The sequence below is a fragment of the Nicotiana sylvestris genome, chromosome 10, assembly GCF_000393655.2.
Source record: "Nicotiana sylvestris chromosome 10, ASM39365v2, whole genome shotgun sequence".
NCBI lineage: Eukaryota > Viridiplantae > Streptophyta > Magnoliopsida > Solanales > Solanaceae > Nicotiana > Nicotiana sylvestris.
Window position 1 is genome coordinate 127937149 of NC_091066.1, and position 24046 is coordinate 127961194.

Consider the following 24046-nt stretch of genomic DNA (forward strand, 5'->3'; position numbering starts at 1 on the left):
TTAATAATTGAATATCTAAAAAAGAAAAAAATAAGACAAAAGGTATATTATACTAGTTATATTTAAAAAAAAGGTGAAGAAATATTTACTATATAGTTATTTTTTCTTATTATATAAAAAAAATAAAAAATAGTGAAAACAGTAAATGAAATTAGATTATGAAGAGAAAAAGAATATGAAAAAAAGAAGTTAAATGAAATTAGAGAAAGAAAAAAGAAAATAAATAAGAAGAAAACGAGAAAAAAGAAAAGGAGAAAAGAAAGAAAAAAAAGGGAAAAAAGAAAAGAAGCATAGAAATAAAAAAAATGAAAAAAAAGAGAAAATTCCCCACAAAAACTACAAAATGTAATTAGTTTGATGGATAGACACGGATAAATAATTTTGTTTTTGAGGGTAACTGTGTCATTTTCCCGAGAAAATATAGGAATGAAGTAGCTTCTCATCATTTGTCCTAAGATTAAAGCTGAAACCAGGGAAAACGTATCACAATTCCAAACAGTATAATCTGTCACTGAAACAACAATGCCAAACTATGAAAAATCATCTAATGAAAGAACTTGACACATCATTTTGCACTATAGTGATCTCATAACATTAATAATTCATTTCTCTAGCAAAAAGTGATGGCAGCCATTGACATCTATGCCATACAACTTGCAAGAAAAATATACACATGAAAAGGAAAAAAGAAAAACAAAACACGAAAACAGCAGTTTCACCAACAACGGTGTCATGTTCATCAATACTCATGTCTTTGGGATCGAAATTTGAGAATGGAAAACGTTTCGGTAGAAAGCATTTTACCTTCTTTGTGGACTTATCTGTCACAAATCTAGATTAATCCGACCAGAATGAGCTTAAGATCTTCGCACCAGTAGGCGACTAAGACGATAAATCGCATTCTACCAAACATTAGTCCTACCTAGCACAAATTTAGATCATGTGGGCTGTCTATATTGAATGGTTAAACCAGAAAAAGAGAAAGACGACAACATTCATTGAATCAAGATTAGATGATCACTATGCAGAAGTGTCTGCTTTTTCTTTCTCAATTTCTATGCCCTTAACACCATCTTCCAATAATAAATCATCCTCTTCATCATCAGAAGGTTCTGCAAGAAATGAACCATTTCGTTGTAGCTCTTTGATTCTCTTATATTCATCATAGTGCCCTCTCCTATGCTCTATGAAACTCCTTTTCCTTTCTGATTCCTCATCATCGTCGTCGTCGTCGTCATCATTATGATCCATGACATGATATTCATGATCATCCTTATAATTAGGAGATTTACTACTTTTACTTGAACATGATGCCATCTCATCATCCACATCGCTACCATTGCCATCCTCATCAAAATTGTTCTCATCATCAATCTTGACATGATGAAATGGTGTCTTTGGCTCAGTTATCTTCATTCTCTCGGGTTTGTTTGCCTCTATTTCCTCCAATTTTGCCTCGTCCCATTTTACGCCCTTCATTTCAACAATACTATAGAATATCTTCGAGCAAATGGATCTTAATAAAACGAAATGACTATAAATGCTTCGTGTAGCTGATCTCAACTAATTTGAAAATATTCCTAATTGATTCTCAATGCAGTTCTACCTATGAAACATATATCACGAGGCGCTTGCCGGAGAAAAACATGGACAAGAACGAGTTAAAATTTGTTTTATTAAGATTAGAGGAATGGGAGAAATGTTCAAAACAAGTTGAATCTTCATGTAGTAAAAACATTTATCATTTTATTTGTTTGGACATGAACATGACACGTTTTGATAGTTTCTAGGAGTAAATATAATTGAATACACCACGCGATTGGAAAGAGTAATTTAGTCAGATACCTTTTATAATTAATGTTAATAAATAATTCTTTAAACGGATGTATCAAAAGCTTAAACAAGATAATTAAGAAGGACTAGAGGAAATAACATACTTACAATTAACCTTATGGAAAGACCTAAATATCAAACAAAAGTAAAATATAATTTCTTTTTCTTTTCCAATAAATGGTATTTTTCTTGTTTTTTCTTATAGCAAAAGCTAATAAAAGTGAAAAAAAATTAAAAAACACATATTTGAACTTCAGAATATTGATTAATGTTATTCTCCTCCCCTTGGATTTTGATTAGGTGTTCTTAATTTGCAAAGTTACTGTTGTTTAAGGAAGAATTGTTTGAATAGTTTCAATTTCTTGTTATTATTTGCTATTTTGATATATTTTGTTGGAGCATTTGTTCCACAACGGTTGTGTAAGAATTTTAAACAGGGTTTAAATGAATGTAGGCTATTTCATTCATTGCCTTAAGGTTTTGGGTTCGACAAATTATTTTACATGATGTTAAAGCCAACATTTGACAAGTCTGTTCACAATCGTCTATTGTTGGGCTTCTTCTTTTCAATTCAACCCATCGACCAACAAATTTATTCAAGAATCGAGTTACACTAGCGGGAGGGTGTTAGAGCACTTCCATAATCGATTCTGCAAGAATTTCTAAAAGGGGTTATTCGATAAAGGGAGAACATAACTGCTACTCCCTCTGTTCCAGTTTATGTGAACCTATTTCTTTTTTGGTTCGTTCAAAAAAGAATGACCTCTTTCTAAATTTGAAAACAATTTAGCTTAAACTTACAATTTTATCCTTACTGAGAAGCTTTTATAACCACACAAATATTTTGGGCCCCTTTTTCACTTGTTTAGGACCACAAATTCTAAAAGTCTTTATTTGTTCTTAAACTCCGTGCCCAATCAAACAAGTTCACATAAATTGGAACGAAGGAAGTATAAGCTTTGACAAACTCATGTCATAGAATAACATTATCAGAAAATTTTCTTCCAGGAACAAATCCTATTGAGAGAAGAATAAGAGCTGGAGAGTGAAGGAGAGCTAAAGAGAGAGAAGGTCAGTTGTGAGAGCAACTGTCTGTCAGATATTTTCTTATTGAACTAAAAAGAAATGAACTGTACGATTTATATTATTTCCTAACTCACTAACTTAACCCAATACTAACTTGTGTCTAATTAACTAACTATAGTTACAACTAATGTACATCATTATATACACAATGTATCACTACTACTACGACTTAACCTTTCTACACCCCCCCAAGTTGGGTGCTGAAATACATTCATCATCCCCAACTTGCACACCATATCATTGTGTAACTGCTTCCCAAGGACTTTAGTTAAAATGTCTGCCACTTGGTTTTTGCTACACACATGTTTTGTCTTGATCAACCCATTTTGTATCCTTTCTCGTACAAAATGGGAGTCTATCTCTATGTGTTTAGTGCGCTCATAATACATGGGATTTGAAGTTATCTGCAATGCTGCCTTGCTGTCACAAAACAACTCCATGGGCCGTTCAATCTTCATGCCTAATTCCCGCAACAGTCCCTATAGCCAAACAAGTTCTACCACTGTAGTTGTCATACTCCTGTACTCAGCTTCAACTAAGCTCCTTGAGAATGTACTCTATTTTTTTGATTTCCAGGAGATTAGTTAATCACCCATCTGAATACAATACCATGTCACAGACTTCCTGGACACCACATATGATGCCCAGTCTGCATCACAAAAGGCAGTGATCCTTCCAGATTTTCTGCTACTCATCAATGACCCTCAATCCTGGTTGGTTTTTTATATATCTAACCACTCTTAAAGATGCTTCATAATGCAACTATATTGGATCATGCATGTATTGAATCAATGTTTGGACTGCAAAAGAAATATCTGGCCTAGTGATAGCCAAATATAGCAACCTTCCCAACAGTATTTGATATGGCCTTCTATCTTCTAATTCTGGACTTGCACCTTTATTAGATTCAAACAACTTGTCATATTCAAGACTAGTGAACTTCTGATTTTGTTCTAGAGGTGTTGCAAGTGGCCTTGCTCCCCCGAGGCCATATTGTTAAAGCAACTCTAAGGCATACTTTCTTTGATTCATAAGTATACCGTTAGATGATCTTGCAAATTCAACACCCAAAAGATATCTCAATTCTCCTAAGTCTTTCATTTTAATGTTGCTATTCATAATATCCTTAGATTTTTCTATTAGTTTGGTGTCATTGCCAGTGATTAATAATTCATCCACATATACTAAAATGATCACAAGATTAGCATTTTGGCTTTTTGTGAACAAGAAATAGTCCAGCTTACTCTGTGTGAAATCTGATTGCATTAAAGCTGTAGTAAGTTTAAGATTCTATTGCCTGCTAGCTTGTTTCAGCCCATACAAGGATTTGAGGAACCTACACACTTTGTTCTCCCCCTGGCCACCAAATCCTTGAGGTAGAGATATATAGACCTCTTTAAATAAGTTCCCCTGGAGGAAGGCATTGTAGACATCCATTTGGTAGAGAGGCCAGCGAAACTGAGCAACTAGAGAAAAATACACCTAACAGTGACCATTTTGATCATTGGGGAGAAGGTATCATGATAGTCTAATCCCATTTATTGAGTGAAATCCTTGGCTACTAGTCTAGATTTATACCTTTCTACACTACCATTAACTTTGTACTTCACCTTGTACACCCGTTTGCACCCAATATTTTTCTTACCTACAGGTAGATCAACTACATCTCAGGTATGATTATTAGGAAAGGGCAGTAATTTCTAATTTCATAGTCTGAATCTAGACAGGATCGTAGACAACTTTGACAAATGAAGTAGGTTCAAAAATAGCAGAGAAGGCTGCTAGATAAACATGGTAAGAAAGGGAGACAAAGGAATAGGACAAGGAGTTTGATAAAGGGAATGAAGTAGTGGAAGAAGAGTAAACATAGTCTGTTAACCACAAATGAGATTTGCATATTCTAGTGGATTTTCTTAGAGGAAGGGAAGGATCAATGGAAGATACAGAAGGAGATAACAAGGTAGATGGAAGAGAAGGAGCAAATAAAGGATGAGGAATAGGAGAAGAAGTTAGGGATTCATTGGTTGAGGATGAAGGAATGACCTGATCAATAGGAGCAGGACTAGATCCTGCAGCAGGAAAGATGTCATCCATAGAGGAAGGTGAAACAAATGGCGTAGAAGGGGATGCTTGTGGTTCAAGAAAAGTGGATTTATGATGTTTGAAGGGAAACACTAACTCCCTACAGATGACAAACCTATTCACAAAGAAGGTGCCTGTTGCAATGTTGTACAGTTTGTACCCTTTCTGAGTTTCTGAATAACCCATAAAAACTGTTGGGATAACTTTGGAAGAGAATTTATCAAAACAACTGGGCTTGGTGGCTTAACACAAGTATCCAAATACCTTCAGGTAGGTGAGAGGAGGTGGTATGCCATGGAACAATTCATAGGGTGACTTCCCTGAAAGAGATGGAGAAGGTAGTCTATTTATAAGGAAGGTTGCTGTGAGTACACACTCAATCCAGAACATTAATGGAGCATAGTGATGGTAGGCTATAATTACGTATTTTAGTAGCTTATTGGACTCTAATTTACTGCATTTTACTCGTGTTGAGCTTTAATTGATAGTGTTTTGTACTTATTGTGTATTTTATGCCTTATAGGAGTGATTCCGAGCTATGTAGATGTTATGGAACTAAATCGAGCTATTTGGAGCCTTGAAGTCTGAGTAAAAGCCTAAGGGATTAAGCCGAGATCATTTTCGGGGGTCGAGGACCATGTCTGGATGATAAAAGCAAGATTTGAGTCGTACTCTAAGAAATTTGCACTAGTACGACGCAGGGTGCGAGACATAGTATGACGCAGCAGTGTAATTTTTCTACTTGTTGAATTGTTGAGCTTCCTAAAGATCTCCACTAGCTTGTGGCATGGAGCGTCTCCCCATGCAGCGTGCCTATGTATTTTTCCTAGAGGGATTTTTCAATTTTGGGTAAGAAAGGGTGATTTCGTCTAGGCTCAACCCTACTTGGTATAAATACATAAAAAAAAATATTATTTTCTATTTTATTTTCTTTATTAGTTAACTTCTTTTCAAGATTGTTTTTGTAGTTCCTAACAAGTTGGAGAAGATACTGTAGATATTGAACTCTAAATGCTGTGAAGATGGAGTACAAGCAGCCTAAGAAAATGGTTGAAGAGTTAGCAATTCAATATTATCAGCGGTATGCTATGTGTTTTAAATGCGGTGAAAATCATCTATGGTTTGACTGTCAAGCAGGTATGTATTCTTCCTATGATTCGTATTTTGAACAGTCTTACTCTGTTTCTAGTCTGTACAGGTAAGAGGATTTATATGGGCACAATTATGACTCTGGTTGGGATAAATACCCTTATAATGACTGAAATGAAAGCAAAGCGAGACAACCACCTCAAGAGGAGAGTGGTAGTTTAGAAGCACTTATGCATAGGTTCATGAATAATGTTAAAGAAAGGTTTATGCAAAGTGATGAAGCCATTTAGAACTTAACAATGCAAGTGAGTCAAATAGTAAGTGTCACACCTCCTTTTTACCTACACCCCCGAGAAGGTGGCATATAAGGAGTTTTTCCAATTAAAGGACAATCGAAACGGAATTATTTTATTAAAATTCAGAGTCGCCACTTGGGATAATTTTATGGTGTCCCAAGTCACCTATTCAAATCCCGAATCGAGGAAAAGATTGACTCTGTTTATTAGTCCGCACACCAGAAATCCGGGTAAGAAATTCTGTTAACCCGGGAGAAGGTGTTAGGCATTCTCGAGTTCCGTGGTTCTAGCACGGTCGCTCAACTGTTATAATTAGCCTATTATCTGGTTTTAAAACATTCTGAACCTACGTACATTTTAATTTAAAACCGCTTATATTTATTTTAGAGAAATTTTAATATCGTCTAAAATATGTCTTTGGACCGCGCTACATGAAATGCCCCCGCAATCCGAAACACATTTTATTCAACGCTATCACGATTTGAATTTGGGTCACATGAAATGCACACCCGAGTTTAGGAAAGTAATATTATTAAATAACGCGCCTAAAGCAACTACGCATTTTTAACTTTACGAGGGCCATGGAAAATTTGCTAAATGGCACACCTTGATTTCTAAAGAGCAAACACATTAATTAAATGAGGGCCATGCATTTAAAATTTTATTTGGCACGGCGCACCTTAACCCCAATTTAAAAGGATATTCAAACTAGATGTTTGAGGGCAATAAGCTATTTTCGTTATCTAATATTGGCTCGCCTCCAGTAACTAAAATAATAAAATAAGGCTTAAAGGAATTATAACTATTCCTAGTTGATGCTCAAATTCAGATTATTAATCACAATGCCGACATTAGGCAAAACTTAATCCGTCCTTATTTTTCTCAAAGCTTGGGCCTGGCTTGAGGCCCAATGCCCAATTGGAATGAGATTTCAACACCCAACGGAGATCTAGGCATATGCGGTCCTGGGGAGAACCACATTGGTGCCAAATGGACGCAACGGTAATTCATTCATACAACTTCTAACTTTGAAACAAATATTAAAACTCATGGCACATATGAGAATTACATTCAAGGTCAAGACATGCTTTAAAAATCTCGATTATGTTACTAAAATGTGTGTACAAGTTGCCCACCAGTTACTAAGACTACACGGCCTTAAACTTTATGAAAAAAAAACGAGTGCAAGTATTAAAACCAAACTCACAAGTTTCAAATATGATTTTAAACTTAAGTTCTGCTTACAACCCTTTAAACATTTAAGAACTTATGTGCGAATATGGACAACACTAAGCTAATGCCCCTGAAATCAGTAAACCAAGTCCCAGGTTTGTGCATAACTGAATTTGAATATGTGATGTATAAAAGCCAGGCCCAATCCAGACTTAAGAGCCCAGATACTGCCGAGGCCCAAAATCAAGGAATCAAACTCGAGTTCGAGTCCCTACCAGCAGCAAACCTGCTACACTTTAACATGATAAATCTCCCCCAATTCCACTTCACATGCATGCTCAATTTTAACTATAGCAACTTTGCAATTAACAACATACTCCTGTAATTTGAACTCACAAACACATCATGGATCTAAAATCAATTGACACTTCTATCAATAACAAAATCTAGAGAATTGAACAAATGGAAGTCAGTAACTCTAACAGTAGCCCCATTACAATTCCAGCATTAAGACTCAAAGTTCTTAAGCATAACTTCACGTTAAGCGTGCTGAGATAAGAAATTGACACTACAAACTGAGAAAGAAACTAAAGAGGAAGAACATCTGATAAAAGGAAAACATAATCTTCATCTCTCTTCAACAAAACACTTCATGAACTATTCTTTACATGCTTAAATCAGGGATATGTACCTGGAGATGGAAGGAAACAGGGATTAAGGATTAGCAGCAATAACAAAGATCAACAACAAGAAACAACCAGTGAACATGTTTTAAACCACAATGATGCTCAGCCAGTCCACAAAACAGCTTCAATCGAGTATTAACTCAGCTGGTTTCAGTCCAAACTTAAAACAGCTAAATTCAATCCATTTCAATACCAGATGAATCAGAAATGGCTTCAGCAAATTAAAAGGTAAAAAATCAGAGAAGGGGTTCAATAGAACAGTAGTTTTTCTGAAATTCTTAGCCGTGTTTTAAATTTTTGGATCTTTTTTTTCCTAAGTCTCTTGGATCTGCCTTTTAATGCAAGAAAAGGTGCCTTTATGAGCAAGCCAATAGGGCAACCTTTTAGATTTTTAGTTTTTACCCTTTAACCCCTTTTAAAATTTGCTTTTAGCTTAGAGATCCCTAGCCAGTTTCTGTTTTGCTTAACTACCCTCAGTTCAAATATCAGAGTTTCAAAACAGCCCCCTCCCCAACTTCCTAGAAGCTTCCTTTTCTGTTACAATGAGATTCCCTATACTAATTTCCCTATATTACCCTTTAAGACCCCGGTTATTTACCCTTTAAACTACTGACAGACCCAAAACAGATGTGAGTCAAGGTGACCTGGTAAATCTAGACACCAAGTGAGGCCTGGCTTAAACAACCCAATACAGTCAAGCCCAAATCGAATGAAAAGGAAACAAGGTTGTGGGCATTTTAGAACAATCTTTGTGAACTTGTTATCAATTTATCAAACACAAACCAACAGATTGGGCTTGACTTTCGAGCTAAGCCATGACTAAAATCAGTAATCGGCGCCCAGAACCCAAACAGAAACTCAATGACTCTTATCTCCCTTTTTATGGAAAACAAAACTAAAATTGCTTGTAAATAGAAATTGAGAACCAATAACAGAATCGACAAATCAAGGAAAATAGATGGAAAGGAAACAAAAGAAGATGCTAATATCCCAGTGACTTTATCAGAGAAAGCTAACAGAAGGGAAGAGGATGTGGAAAATAAAGAAGAAACACAGAGATAAGTGAGGAAAGAGAAAATGAAAGAAGAAATACCTCACCCTACGCCTTTGATAAACTCCGGCCAGTTTGATTTGGATAAAAAACGAGTGTTAGTCGGGTTGTTCTCGTGAGAACAACCGTCTAACACTCATTTCAGGTCGAAATGATCTCGATGCTTGGCGAATAACATCGACCTTGCATGACGGAATAGAGGTAAGGAAAGAATCAGGGTTCCATTTTTTACGATCTGAAATTAAAGACCATTGGAGAGGACATGGGGAAAAATGGTTGTAGTTTAGTGCTTAAGGGACTGTGGGGATTATTTGGTCGAGATTTGGTGGCGTTTTGGAGTTGTATCGCCGGTAACAATTGGGAATTAGGATTTTGACATGGAGGAGACGAAGTACAGGAGTGTTTGGATGAACTGAGTGTCTTCTGAAGTTTCAGACACTCTTATGTGATTAAGATATATGCTATGGACCGTCAGATGAAGCTAGAGGAAGGGTCAGGATTTGTTAAGGCAAACTAAACTCGAAACGATGTCGTTCCACTCCCTTACGACGTCGTTTCAATGGCCTGGGTGATGGACTACTTGGACCGGGTAAGACAAAGGACCTTGGGCCTGGCTTGGACGAGCTAATGGGGGGGGGGGAGCATTTGGGCTTGGCAATGTTAGCCCAAAACACCCCTTTTCTTATTTCCAATCCCTTTCTTCTTCTTTTTTTTTTCCAAAATTCTTTTTAAATTTAAAAATAAAAATAAACCTAAATTAATCACTAACCAAATTATGCTATTACATTAATTAACTCTAAATAATATTTGCCACAAATAATTAAAAAACAAATTCAAGGAAAACTGCCAAAGTTCAAAATTAAAATTAAAAAGTGCAAAATAAACTATTTTTGTGATTTTCATATCTTATAAAACAAACTAATTTATTAATTAATCTAAAAAAATGTAAAATTAAACCTAAATGCAGATGCAACATATTATTGTATTTTTCATTAATTAAACAAAAATAAAAATTCACAGACCAATGCAAACAATTATCAGAAAATGCCACAAAATCTACAAAATTGCAAATAATAAAAGGAAATTATTTGTTTTGAATTTATGGGAGTAATTCATATAGGGCAAAAATCACGTGCTCACAGCTGCCCCTCTTTGCCCGGAAATATGAAGAGTTTTCGTGCAAAGATAAAGTGAGTGGATACGAGCGATTTTTGCCCGTTTGAATACTCCGTGGGAAGCATTTTTTGAAAGAATTGACCGCACCCTACTTCTGAGGTTGCCTACATATCCTTGGCTGAAAAGGAATCAGGTCAGTGTAGTTCGGAAAGTTTTGGTAGCTGGGACTACCATGAAACTGTGGTTTTACTGTTGCTGCTACTGCTTACTGTATCCCCTTATTACGCCATGATAAAATAAAACGAAGCTAGACTAGACTATGATCTATGCTTTACAAAATCCTATCTATCTTCAAACTTGCTCTTGCGGTTCTTGTTGCCCTGTTGACTTGTATTCTCCTGGTGGAATACTTTTGTTGCCTCATTGAATTGTAATATAAGATGCTTTCCATTTCTTCAGGTGGATGCCTGACTGCCAACTACACTTTGAGATGTTTTTTTTTCTTTTCTCCAAGTGGACACTTGACTGCTAAACTTGAATGTATTCCCTGCTCTCTATGCGGGCTCCTGATTGTTGAACTTGAAATGTATTCCTTGCTCTCCAGGCGGGCTACTGACTTCAACACAATAAACAAAAACAAAGAAAATCTTCTGCCCCCGTTTGGGTATCTGGACACACATGTAAGTGTAAAACGGATCACATTACCAAATATCAATAAGAATTGGAAAACTAAAGCTTGAATTGTACTGCCTTATTCTCCAGGCGGGCTCCTGATTGCTGACTTGAAATGTATTCCCTGCTCTTTAGGCGGGCTCCTGACATTAACGGAATATATTCCTTGCTCTCCAGGCGGGCTCCTGAATGCTAAACTTGAATGTATTCCTGCTTTCCAGGCGGGCTCCTGACTGCTGACTTGAAATGTATTCCCTGCTCTCTAGGCGGGCTCCTGACTGCTGACTTGGAATGTATTCCCTGCTCTCCAGGTGGGCTCCTGACTTCAACAAAATAGACAAAAATAAAGACAATTTTTCTGCCCCAGTTTGGGTATCTGGGCACATATTGTCACACCTCCTTTTTCCGGGGAGTTTTTTCCAATTAAAGGACAATCGAAACGGGATTGGTTTATTTATTTCAGAGTCTCCACTTGGGAGATTTAGGGTGTCCCAAGTCACCAATTTTAATCCCGAATCGAGGAAAAAAATGACTCTATATTATGGTCTGCGTACCAGAAATCCGGATAAGGAATTCTGTTAACCCGGGAGAAGGTGTTAGGCATTCCCGAGTTCCGTGGTTCTAGCACGGTCGCTCAACTGTTATATTCGGCTTATTTATCTGATTTTAAATACAATTATGAACCAATGTGCCAATTTTAACTTTTTACCGCTTTATTATTGTTATTTCAAAAGAATGTGAACATCGCTTAAAACACGTCTTTGGACTGCGTCACATGAAATGCACCCACAATCCGGAACACATTTTATTTGAGGTTTTGAGATTTGGATTTGGGTCGCATGAAATGCACACCCGAGCTTAAGGAAGTAAATTATTAAACGCGCGCCTAAAGAGACTATCGCGTTATTATTTTGCGGAGGCCATGAAATTCGCTAAACGACCCTCCCGAATTCTAAGTAATTTTAAACAAGTATTTACTGAGGGCCCCGCAATTTGTGTTTTTTATTCGGCGAGGCTCATCTCATTCTTATTTTTTAAAGGGATTTGCAACGTCAGGGAAATGCATCTCGGGCCACGCCATAATCAATATACCCGTGATTAGAGACACATTTCGAGTCCGTTGAGATTTAGATTTGGGTCACATAAATGTGCACCCGAGTTTAGGAAAAATTAAATTATTAGAGGCGCGCCTAAAGCCACTAGCGCATTATTATTTTTGGGTAGGGCCGTGAAATTTGCTAAACGGCCCGTCCCGGAATCTAAGTATTTAATATATACATTTGGAGGGTTCCGCAAACTGTACATTTTTATTTTGGCGAAGCTTTGTTCCGTTTTTTTTGTTTATTTATTTATTTATTTTAGAAAAAGAGACAAGGCTAAAATAACTACATTTTTTGCTACTTTGCGAGGTCATGAGTTGTAGATTAAACTTATTTGATGAAACGAATATTTTTCCGTGGGATTAAGATTACTCCTATGATTTTAACATTACTACTATACGTACAAACAACTCTTAAGACAAGCATGTAGATAACAATAATCTTAGCATGAAGAAACAAGATGCGGAATAGCTACTTAAAATAATGAAACAAAGGAAGAGACATTCAACAAATCCGATACACAAACAGTGCATAGGAAATCCATATCATTTCATTCCATTTAAGCAAATATCACAAGTTTAAAAATGCGTATGCACCTGTTTGAAGCCAGAACAACAACCAACTGGACCGACAACTATCGGACACCTCTCCAATAACAGAACGACGGAACCTCGACGTCAAGCTCAATGTACCGGACCTCGACGAACCAAAGACGACCTCGATGGAAATAGCAAGCTCGGACCAAAACTGTTGCTGCTGTTCGTGGATGAGTGACAGTATGGGACGATGATACTGGGGGGTACCGTTTGGTCGGCAGGGTTGGTCGACGAGGGGCAGCGGGGGAAGCAGGTTGTGGTCGCCAGGCTTGAGGACGTAGGGGCTGATGGCAGTGACGACGGGTAGGGTTTTCTGGTTTTTGGACGTGAGGGTTTTGGGGTCTGTTTGGTGGTGGTTTAGCGGAGAGGGTGGGTTGTGACGAAGCAGCTGGGCTCGCCGGATTTAATGGAGGAAGGAGGCGATGGTGCTGGGAATTGGAGGTGAAAGGTCGTGGTGCGATAGTAGGGGTCGTTAATGGTGGTTTACCGACGGGGGTGGTTGGACGACGGTGGGGCTGCCGGGGAAGGTGACGGGTTGAGGAGGAGTGAGCTCGGACGTGTCGATGGAGGTAGTTGTTTGGACAGGAGGAGGAGGAGGTTGCCGGTGGGAGTTGGTCCGGTGCTGGGGGGAAGTCCAGTAGGGTTTTTCTTCTTCTCTTTTGAGAAGAAGATGAATAGTTGCCCCTTTTTTTCCAAAATTCAAAAGTCCTTCCAAGTCTGTTCCATCCGTGTATTTAGCATGGGTTTTGCCCAGAAAAATGAGCCCACGCGTGGTGGGGTTCAAGGCATATGTCCCCCACGCGTGGTGGGGTTCCCCATGTGTCCTGGACACGGTTTATTATGGGCTAGGTCCGAAAATTAGGCCTAGAACCGGGTAGTTTGAACCCGAATATTATTCTTTTGCCCGGACCCGAGAAATAGGAACACGTTGTTTAACTAGTCCTATGTAAGCAAAATAACTACCAAAAATAAGACTAGTATTTAAACAAAACTATATATTTTTAAATATTTTTCAAGATTTTAAAATAGCTACAAAAATATTAATAAAACTATTTTTTTGTAATTTTCGTAAATATTAAGATAAAATATGAAGTACTATTTTTGTATTTTTTCAAAGTTAAAACGACTATAAAATATTAATAAAACCATTTTTTTGTAATTTTCGTAAATATTAAGATAAAATATGAAGTAATATTTTTTGTATTTTTCAAAGTTAAAATAACTATAAAATATTAATAAAACTATTTTTTGTAATTTTCGTTTTTTTTAATAAAGACAAAAATATGAAATAATATTTTTTGTATTAAAATGACTTCAAAACATTAATAGAATTATATATATATTTTTTGTTAATTTTCGAATTTATATAAAGTACCAAAATAAAGTGCAATTTTTGATTTTTTCAAGTTTATGAGGGATACATAAACTAAAATTTATATATATACTTTTTTTTGTAATTTTTCTTTTTGCAATGAAATAAAGTAAAAATAGTTAAAATAGCTATACTAGACCCAATTTCACATATTCACACTAAAAATGTGAAAATTCTCGGGGAGAGTCAAAAATCACGTGCTTACAGCTGCCCCTCTTTGACTGGAAACACGAAGAGTTTTCCGACAAAGAATGACTAGCCGTGTTTTTGACCCGACCACTACTTGGACGGACTACACTTCAGGAAAGGGAGGGAATGTGACCGAGCCCTGGTATCTGAGCTGCCTACATATCCTTGGTTATACAGGAATCAGGCCACGTGTAGTTCGGAAATGAAAGAGATAGTGAAGTGTACCGAGGTGAAGAGCCGATCGAGGTGTCGTTCCGTTGAGGTTCCGGTCCGCGGTCCTGCCATTACAACAAAAATGAAAACTGAAAAAGACTAACTAAGTCTATCAGCTACTAGTTACAAGGATTCCTATCTTTAAGTCTTCTGAAACTTGGTCTTGAGTCTTGAATGGTGCTTCGTACAGACTTTGGATTTGAACCTTGATACTTGCTAGTTGTAGGCGCTAGTTCTTGAGCAGATCACATTTGTTCTCCTCATCCGTGCTTCGGATTCATTCATTTTTCTCTTTTTTCTTTTTCTTCTTTTTTCTTTTTGTTTTTGTGACTAGCTTTTGTTGACCCTCTCAGACTGTTGACTCGCATTCTTGGGGCGAGATTCTTGTTGCTTCTATCTTGGATTGAGTGCTGGGGATTTTTGTTGTGGCTTTCTGCCTTCCAATGGGTTACGGCCTGACTTTGAACGATCCCGCTGTTCTGTAGGCGGACCCCTAACTTCTCAATCTTTGACATATAACAATCTTTTGCTCTACAGGCAGGCCCCTGACAATCAAAACAAACAAAACAAACAAAATTTCCTAACCCAGTTTGTACTGGGAAGGTTGGTGAGTCGTTAGCAAAATCGTAGCCCACTGATACTATTGATGCAGTGCTGAGAGTGAACTAAACACTAGATTAGGATGTATTCCCTTGTTATACAGGTGGGCGCCTAACTTCAATGCTCGAAATGTGAGGACTGAAATGTATTCCTCTGTTCTATGGGTGGGCGCCTGGCTTTAGGAAAATGACTCCTTTTTTTTTCAAAATGTTTTTTTTAGCATCTTAGGAGAAAGATTCATCGGACTAAGATTTTGATCCTAGGAGAAGGTTCGTCAAACTAGGTCTCTATCTTAGGAGAAAAATTCGTCAGACTAAGATTTTGATCCTAGGAGAAGGTTCATCAGACTAGGTCATTTTTGTTTTTTGGTTATCTTAGGAGAAAGATTCATCAGACTAAGATTTTGATCCTAGGAGAAGGTTCATCAGACTAGGTCATTTTTTGTTTTTTGGTTATCTTAGGAGAAAGATTCATCAGACTAAGATTTTGATCCTAGGAGAAGGTTCATCAGACTAGGTCATTTTTTGTTTTTTGGTTATCTTAGGAGAAAGATTCATCAGACTAAGATTTTGATCCTAGGAGAAGGTTCATCAGACTAGGTCATTTTTGTTTTTGGTGGTTATCTTAGGAGAAAGATTCATCAGACTAAGATTTTGATCCTAGGAGAAGGTTCGTCAGACTAGGTCTCTATCTTAGGAGAAAAATTCATCGGACTAAGATTTTGATCCTAGGAGAAGGTTCATCAGACTAGGTCATTTTTTTTGGTATCTTAGGAGAAAGATTCATCAGACTAAGATTTTGATCCTAGGAGAAGGTTCATCAGACTAGGTCATTTTTTGTTTTTTGGTTATCTTAGGAGAAAGATTCATCAGACTAAGATTTTGATCCTAGGAGAAGGTTCATCAGACTAGGTCATTTTTTTTTATATTTTTTTTCCTTCAAAAACAACTTAGGAGGAAATGCATCTCCTATGGGTAAACTTAACTTTGAGGAAGTACATTTCCTGTGGGTACAATAAACTTAGGAAGTGCGTCTCCTATGGGTACAATAAACTTAGGAAGTGCGTCTCCTATGGTGAAACTGACTTAGGAAGTGCGTCTCCTATGGTGAAACTGACTTAGGAAGTGCGTCTCCTATTGATAAAACTTGCTTAGGAAGTGCGTCTCCTATTGGTGAAACTTTCTTTAGGAAGTGCGTCTCCTATTGATGAAACTTGCTTAGGAAGTGCGTCTCCTATTGGTGAAACTTGCTTTAGGAAGTGCGTCTCCTATGGCGAAACTGAACTTTAGGAAGTGCGTCTCCTATGGTGAAACTGACTTTAGGAAGTGCGTCTCCTATGGTAAAACTGACTTAGGAAGTGCGTCTCCTATTGGTGAAACTTGCTTTAGGAAGTGCGTCTCCTATGGGTAGAACTGAACTTAGGAAGTGCGTCTCCTATGGTAAAACTGAACTTAGGAGGAAATGCATCTCCTATAGGTGAAACTGAAACAAACCTAGGAGGAAATGCATCTCCTATGGGTAAAGACGTGGAATGTATGCCTCTATTATCTGGGCGGGCTCCCAATTTCAACACTTGAAATAAAAAGACTGAATGTATGCCTCTGTTATCTGGGCGGGCTCCCAATTTCCACACTTAAAATAAAAGACTGAATGTATGCCTCTATTATCTGGGTGGGCTCCCAACTTCAACACTAAAAATAAAAGACTGAATGTATGCCTCTATTATCTGGGCGGGCTCCCAATTTCAACACTTAAAATAAAAGACTGAAACCAACATATCCTATTTGAGGGCGGATGAACCCAACATATCCTATTTGAGGGCGGATGAACCCAACAGATCCTATTTGAGGGCGGATTAACCCAACGGATCCTATTTGAGGGCGGATGAACCCGACAGATCCTATTTGAGGGCGGATGAACCCAACAGATCCTATTTGAGGGCGGATGAACCCGACAGATCCTATTTGAGGGCGGATTAACCCGACAGATCCTATTTGAGGGCGGATGAACCCAACATATCCTATTTGAGGGCGGATGAACCCAACATATCCTATTTGAGGGCGGATGAACCCAACAGATCCTATTTGAGGGCGGATGAACCCAACGGATCCTATTTGAGGGCGGATGAACCCGACAGATCCTATTTGAGGGCGAATTAACCCAACAGATCCTATTTGAGGGCGGATGAACCCAATAGATCCTATTTGAGGGCGGATGAACCCAACATATCCTATTTGAGGGCGGATTAACCCAACATATCCTATTTGAGGGCGGATGAACCCAACAGATCCTATTTGAGGGCGGATGAACCCGACAGATCCTATTTGAGGGCGGATTAACCCAACAGATCCTATTTGAGGGCGGATTAACCCAACAGATCCTATTTGAGGGCGGATGAACCCGACAGATACTATTTGAGGGCGGATGAACCCCACAGATCCTATTTGAGGGCGGATTAACCCAATAAATCCTATTTGAGGGCGGATGAACCCAACGGATCCTATTTGAGGGCGGATGAACCCGACAGATCCTATTTGAGGGCGGATTAACCCAACAGATCCTATTTGAGGGCGGATGAACCCAACAGATCCTATTTGAGGGCGGATGAACCCGACAGATCCTATTTGAGGGCGGATTAACCCGACAGATCCTATTTGAGGGCGGATGAACCCAACAGATCCTATTTGAGGGCGGATGAACCCAACAGATCCTATTTGAGGGCGGATGAACCCAACATATCCTATTTGAGGGCGGATGAACCCGACATATCCTATTTGAGGGCGGATGAACCCGACAGATCCTATTTGAGGGCGGATGAACCCGACAGATCCTATTTGAGGGCGGATGAACCCGACAGATCCTATTTGAGGGCGGATTAACCCAACAGATCCTATTTGAGGGGGATGAACCCAACAGATCCTATTTGAGGGCGGATGAACCCAACATATCCTATTTGAGTGCGGATGAACCCGACAGATCCTATTTGAGGGCGGATGAACCCGACAGATCCTATTTGAGGGCGGATTAACCCAACAGATCCTATTTGAGGGCGGATGAACCCGACAGATCCTATTTGAGGGAGGATTAACCCAACATATCCTATTTGAGGGCGGATGAACCCGACATATCCTATTTTAGGGCGGATGAGCCCAACAGATCCTATTTGAGGGCGGATAAACCCAACATATCTTATTTGAGGGCGGATGAACCCGACAGATCCTATTTGAGGGCGGATGAACCCAACAGATCCTATTTGAGGGCGGATGAACCCGACATATCCTATTTGAGGGCGGATGAACCCGACAGATCCTATTTGAGGGCGGATGAACCCAACATATCCTATTTGAGGGCGGATGAACCCGACAGATCCTATTTGAGGGCGGATGAACCCAACAGATCCTATTTGAGGGCAGATGAACCCAACATATCCTATTTGAGGGCGGATGAACCCGACATATCCTATTTGAGGGCGGATGAACCCAAAATATCTTTAAGACTTGAAAATGTCTTACCTCGAATACTTGCTGGGGATTGGGATGAATTTTCCTTTTCTACCTTCCCCATTTTTATTATTATTCTTTTTTTTTTTTTGCATAGCTTCTTCCTTCAAAGACTACCTCCCTTGATTTACTTACCTGTTGGGTGGTAAAATGTTATCAGCTGAGGGTACCTGACTTCTAGAAAATTTTCTAAATGGAAAGAAAATTTTCTGCCCCAGTTTGATAATATCCCTTATGGCATGCAGTTCTGGCATCCATGCCATTTCCTTTACCTGCTTCAAATCAAACAAAATTGTTAGTTTAAAACGCGGTGGTTGGTTGTGATACTCCTGCTGGGATGGTTTTCCCTTTCTCCATCCTTGCTCTGTGTTCCGCAACTTGTTGGGGATGATATTATTTGTTGGGGATAATCCCTTCCTGCTGGGGATATCCTTCTTCTTTTGGGGCATAGCTCGGAAACCGGCATTTCCCCTGACCTTTTAGTCTAGTATGGATTTCGCCAAATCATGCTCACTGCTCTCCTTGCTTTGTTCACGGGCCTTGTCTTTGAGGTTTATAACCTTGGTTTTGGCAAGGATATCCCTCTTGATGCTCGTCAATCCTTTTGTCAATTCCCTTTGCTGGGGATATCTTTTTTGACACTGACCTCGCGCTTGTTCCTTGCTGACTATACCATTCGGATATACTAGTCAGATCTCATCTTGGAAAGCTGATGGCATATTTTGAAGTCATTTCATACTTGTTCTGACCGGACAGACTCTATTGGGGAAATTTTTTATGAAAGGAGAAAGATAACAGAAACAAAATAAAAGACAAAGGAAACGATGACTCTTTTACAAAAGAAACTATAAATAAAAACCTATCAAACGCAGATACCGACTCTAATGGCCATGACATGCGTATGTGGCCTATCCTCTGCCGTCAATCATCTTTTAAGATCTTCCATTGGCGATTCCCCCTCTGATTCTCAATCTTATTCGACTTGTAGTGCCCGAAGGGTTTTCACTATCAAGTCTCTCTCATTTTGGTTTTCTCTCAGCTTTCACCGCCTTATGGTGCCTGTGAAGGTTTTCACCAATAAGACTCTCTCGTTTTATATCTCTCTCCAGCTGAGGATTTGGAGTGTTGCCGGTATGACTCTTTCTGCTGGAGATTAGAGTCCTTTCTGCTGTGGAACAGAATGTTATGTTCGCCGGTAAGACTCTTCATTTGTCTGACTTGGCATCTTTTGAAGACTGGTCAGAAGGTCTTTCTTTGGACCGTAATGTGGGTTTTGGATAGGGCTAGAAAGAAAGGGTATAAAAGGCTCAAAAATGCATTAATTTTGGGTTATTAGTTACAACCTTCGGAATTAGATTTATTCACAATAAACGCAACATTTGCCCCAGTTTCTTGCTTGGGGATATTTTAATTGATTTTTTCATTTTTCAAAACTATGACCGAGCCGTGAAGCGCCTACGTATCCTCTTTGAGGAATCAGGTCAAACGTAGTTCCCAATTCCTCTTTTTCATTTAACTTTCCCTTTTTTGCTTTTTGTTATCATTTTTCTTTTCTCTTTTCCTTTTCTCATTTTCTTTTGTCGTTTTTTTTTCTTTCTCTCTTTTTCTTTCATTCTTCTTTTCCCGTTTTGTTGTTTTCTTTTCTTTCTTTTCTCTTACCCGCCATGCTTGCGTATTTTATTCGTTGCTACTAATTCCGAACGAGGAGTACGAAAGAAAATAAATAAGGCTCAAAAGGGGTAACGAAGGATAAAGTGTTTGGGTAGCAGAACAAAATGCCTTCGTCATTCCAGTCTTCAAAATATGCCAAATGCAAACAACACGATTTAAATTTGTAGTCTCTTCTGATGGTGCTGGACTTGACAATTATATTCAACATCTGTTTGTTCATTTGTCACTTCTAAAGCACCGTTGGGCGACACTCTCATTCTCATTATTATGAACGACCCTCATGCCAATTTAGGCGAATCTTTCTTTAACGGTTTTCTTTGTGTTTAACTTGCCCCAGTTCCACATGACTCGAGCTCTGAATAATCTCAAACCGTCCTTATTTTCTTTAAATGCTCTGATCGCCTTTCCAGGGTTTTATGATTAACTTTAAAATTAGGCCCAAAGTGTGTGCGTATGTCATGTCCCTAGAATCGGCATTGAACAGAAAATGGTAAAAGGACAAAAGAATGACTGGAAATAATGAAAGACCGGACTTTGTATTAGACTACTGGTGAAATGGTTTAAATAACAAAACAAGCAAAACAATCCAGAACAAAAATCCTAAAAACAAACTGGACAAGACAACATCCGACTCATAACCCTAATAATCCGAACAACAGAAATGACAACAAAATGAGCCACCACAAGCTTCTCTCTTGCTGACCAAGGAACAAAACGTCCTCCCACTTTATCAAAATTGGCATTTTAGCCACTGAGCTTTGCATCAATACTGCCGAGACCATTACCAGCTTCAATCTCATCAACCTCCGTCGGCAAGTTCTCGAGGGGGTTCGAGTGCTCCATGTCACTGTTATTAATCACAACCCGCCCTTCTCGGATCATTTTCTCTACTTCCCTTCTCCAGCTATGACAGCTCTCAATGTTGTGCCCTACGACATTGGAGTGGTAGGCGCATCGTGCTGCCGGATCAAAGCTCCTTGCAAGCGGATTTATAGTACATGCGGGGAGTGGCTCAATCGAACCAGCATGCCTTAGCCTTTCAAACAGACTGGCATAAGATACCCCGATGGGGGTGAGAGCCTCTCCTCGTTTCAGCAACCTCTTCATTCTTGCATGTTGACAGGGCCGGAAACCTGATCCAGATGGCTTTTGGTAGGCTTGTGTAGGTGGGTAGGCATTTTGTGGAGCCGGGTGCCTGGAAAGTGAAGTATGGCGGGGAAAGAAGTGGTGTTGGGGAGCGGAGAAGCATTGAGGAGTGATGGAGCTACTCGGGTAGCTGGGAAGGCTGCCATAAGTGGGTTGGGATGGAGAGTATGGGGGATCTTCCATTATGGTGTTGGGTGCTTGGGAATTGACCGAGTTCAAGAGACTTGGCGGTGGAGGGGGTGGTGCTTTTCCCGTTATCCATGCCTGATACATGTCTGCCACATGCTGTCTCAGCAATCTCACTTCTTCTACCAACCCGCTGTTCCGTTCGACCAATTGTTGTCGGTCATCAGTACCGACCCACTCGGTTCTGCGGTTCTGAGCCATTGTCCTTTGATTTTACTTTGCAGGGAGGAGTTACCACAACCAACCACTCTCTATATATGAACACATCAAAAGGAAGTCATCACGTTAGTGTTAGGGCATTGGACAGACAATCATATATCAAAAAATGTACCCAAGCAGTTAGGCAATTGTGCCCCTGAAAATCTTCCACACTCTCTTTTATTTATTTATTATATATATATATATATATATATATATATTTATTTTATTTTCTTTTTTTTTTCATTTTAGTGGTGGTCGAATCTTATGGAGATTGCCTACGTATCATGTCCCCGCATGAATCAGACCTTGCGTAGTTCGGACAATAAAAGATAAACAATAATAAACACACATTTTTTTTTGGAATTTCCAACTTTCAAATTAAAACAAACTTGATTGCAAAAACAGACTTTTGACAAGAGACAACAAACGGACCCGAAAATCAAAATAATTCGCATACTCTAATCAACAATTACAAACTCAAAAACGAACGGATAGTTCCTTTCCCCGTTTGCCAAATGCAACCGGACGGTTATTTTTTGCAAATGTGGCCCCTTCCAAATTTCATATAAATTTTGAGGCCGGGGAGGATTATTTTATGACACTTTACAAATTTGTCCATTCTTTTACGAAAATAACCTTTCGACAACTGAAGATACTCTAAGGCTATTTCGGCAAGAACGGCTTAAGACGCGGCCGAAGCTGGCTCGGCTTATTACGACAAAATTTGAACGGTATTCACCTGACCGTTGACTAGTTGTTTTTTGTTTTTTTTTTCTTTTCAAATTATAATAAAACCCTGGTATTGCAAACACGGCCCTTCAGCGCCTCGGGGACGAAGATTTATAGGGCTGTGTGGGTCAACTAGACCAAAAATCTTAATAATGACCCGAAGGTGGCTATTTATGCAATGTCAGCCTTCCGGTGTCCCTTTCGGGAACATTCGGCTATTTATGACAAAACAACATCACCTGACTTATTTATGACTCTTTTGTCGTTTTTCGAATTAGAAAACTCAATATTGCAAGCACGGCCTTTCAACGTCCCGGGGACGAAGATTTTTAGGCTGTGGGGGTCAACTGGACCAAGTCTTAAAAATGACCCAAAAGTGGCTGTTTATGCAAAGTCAGCCTTCCGGCGTCCCTTTTGGGAACATTCGGCTATGTCTTGATAAAACAGCGTCACCCGACTTCTTTATGACAAAAGCTAAAATTTGACATGTATTTTTGTTGTTATTATTATTATTATTTGTTTTTGGCTTTTTAGCAAAAGGTGAGGTTGGACTCGATGAGGGTTGCCTACGTATCTCACATCCGGTGAGAATCAAACCCGCGTAGTTCGGGCAAATAAACTATTTTTGAGAAGACCCTTTTCCATTTTCTATATTTTTTTATTATTATTTTCACAACAATCAAATAGACTATTATTCTATTATTTTCATTTATAACAAACAAACGAATTAACGAAAAACATAAAACATTCCTTCTTTTTTGAGAAGGTGGGGTTGGACCCGATGAGGGTTGCCTACGTATCTCACATCCGGTGAGAATCAAACCCGCGTAGTTCGGTCAAATAAGAATAAGTAGGCAAATAATAATAAGCAGATGAACTAACCTTTTTTTTTTGAATTTTCGTTTAAAAGAACTACTTTAAAAGAAGCAAGGAAATATTATTTTTTGATTGATTTTCTTTTTAAAAGCAAAACTAATATTTTTGAATTTTCATTTTTTTATTCTAAAAAAGAAGAAAATATTTTCGGAATTTTACCTTCAATATAAGAAATGCTTCTAACATGTTTTTTTTTTGAATTTTCTAAAGAAGAATCTATTTTCGGATTTTTCATTTATCTTTTTGAATTTTGAACTTTCTTTTGAAATTTTTTTTGGATTATATATATACTTATTTTTGGAACAAATAATAAAATCACATTCAACGCCGGACTCTTTTTTATTTTTATTTCTGGCATTTTCATAGACAAACAAAGTAAAACAAAATAAAACATTTTTTTTTAAAAAAAAAACAGACTCATTTTCATTTTCATTTAATGGCAAAAACAAACTATTTTCTTTAATATTTTTTTTTTAAAACAAACAGACGGAACAATGATGATTTTTTTTTTTATTTTTCTTTTGCTTTTAATATAACAAACTAACAAAAAAATTTTCATTTTCAAAATTTCGGCAGAGTTTCG

General features: G+C 38.3%; 1 protein-coding gene across 1 annotated transcript; it reads right to left on the minus strand.

Moving 5' to 3' along the window:
- Nucleotides 1-564: 564 nt before the first annotated feature.
- LOC104220654 (protein phosphatase inhibitor 2-like) lies at nucleotides 565-1737 on the minus strand. The gene has a single exon (XM_009771548.2). The coding sequence runs from the start codon at nucleotides 1477-1479 to the stop codon at nucleotides 1021-1023; it is 459 nt and encodes a 152-aa protein (XP_009769850.1). The 5' UTR covers nucleotides 1480-1737; the 3' UTR covers nucleotides 565-1020.
- Between the last annotated feature and the right edge of the window lie 22309 nt (nucleotides 1738-24046).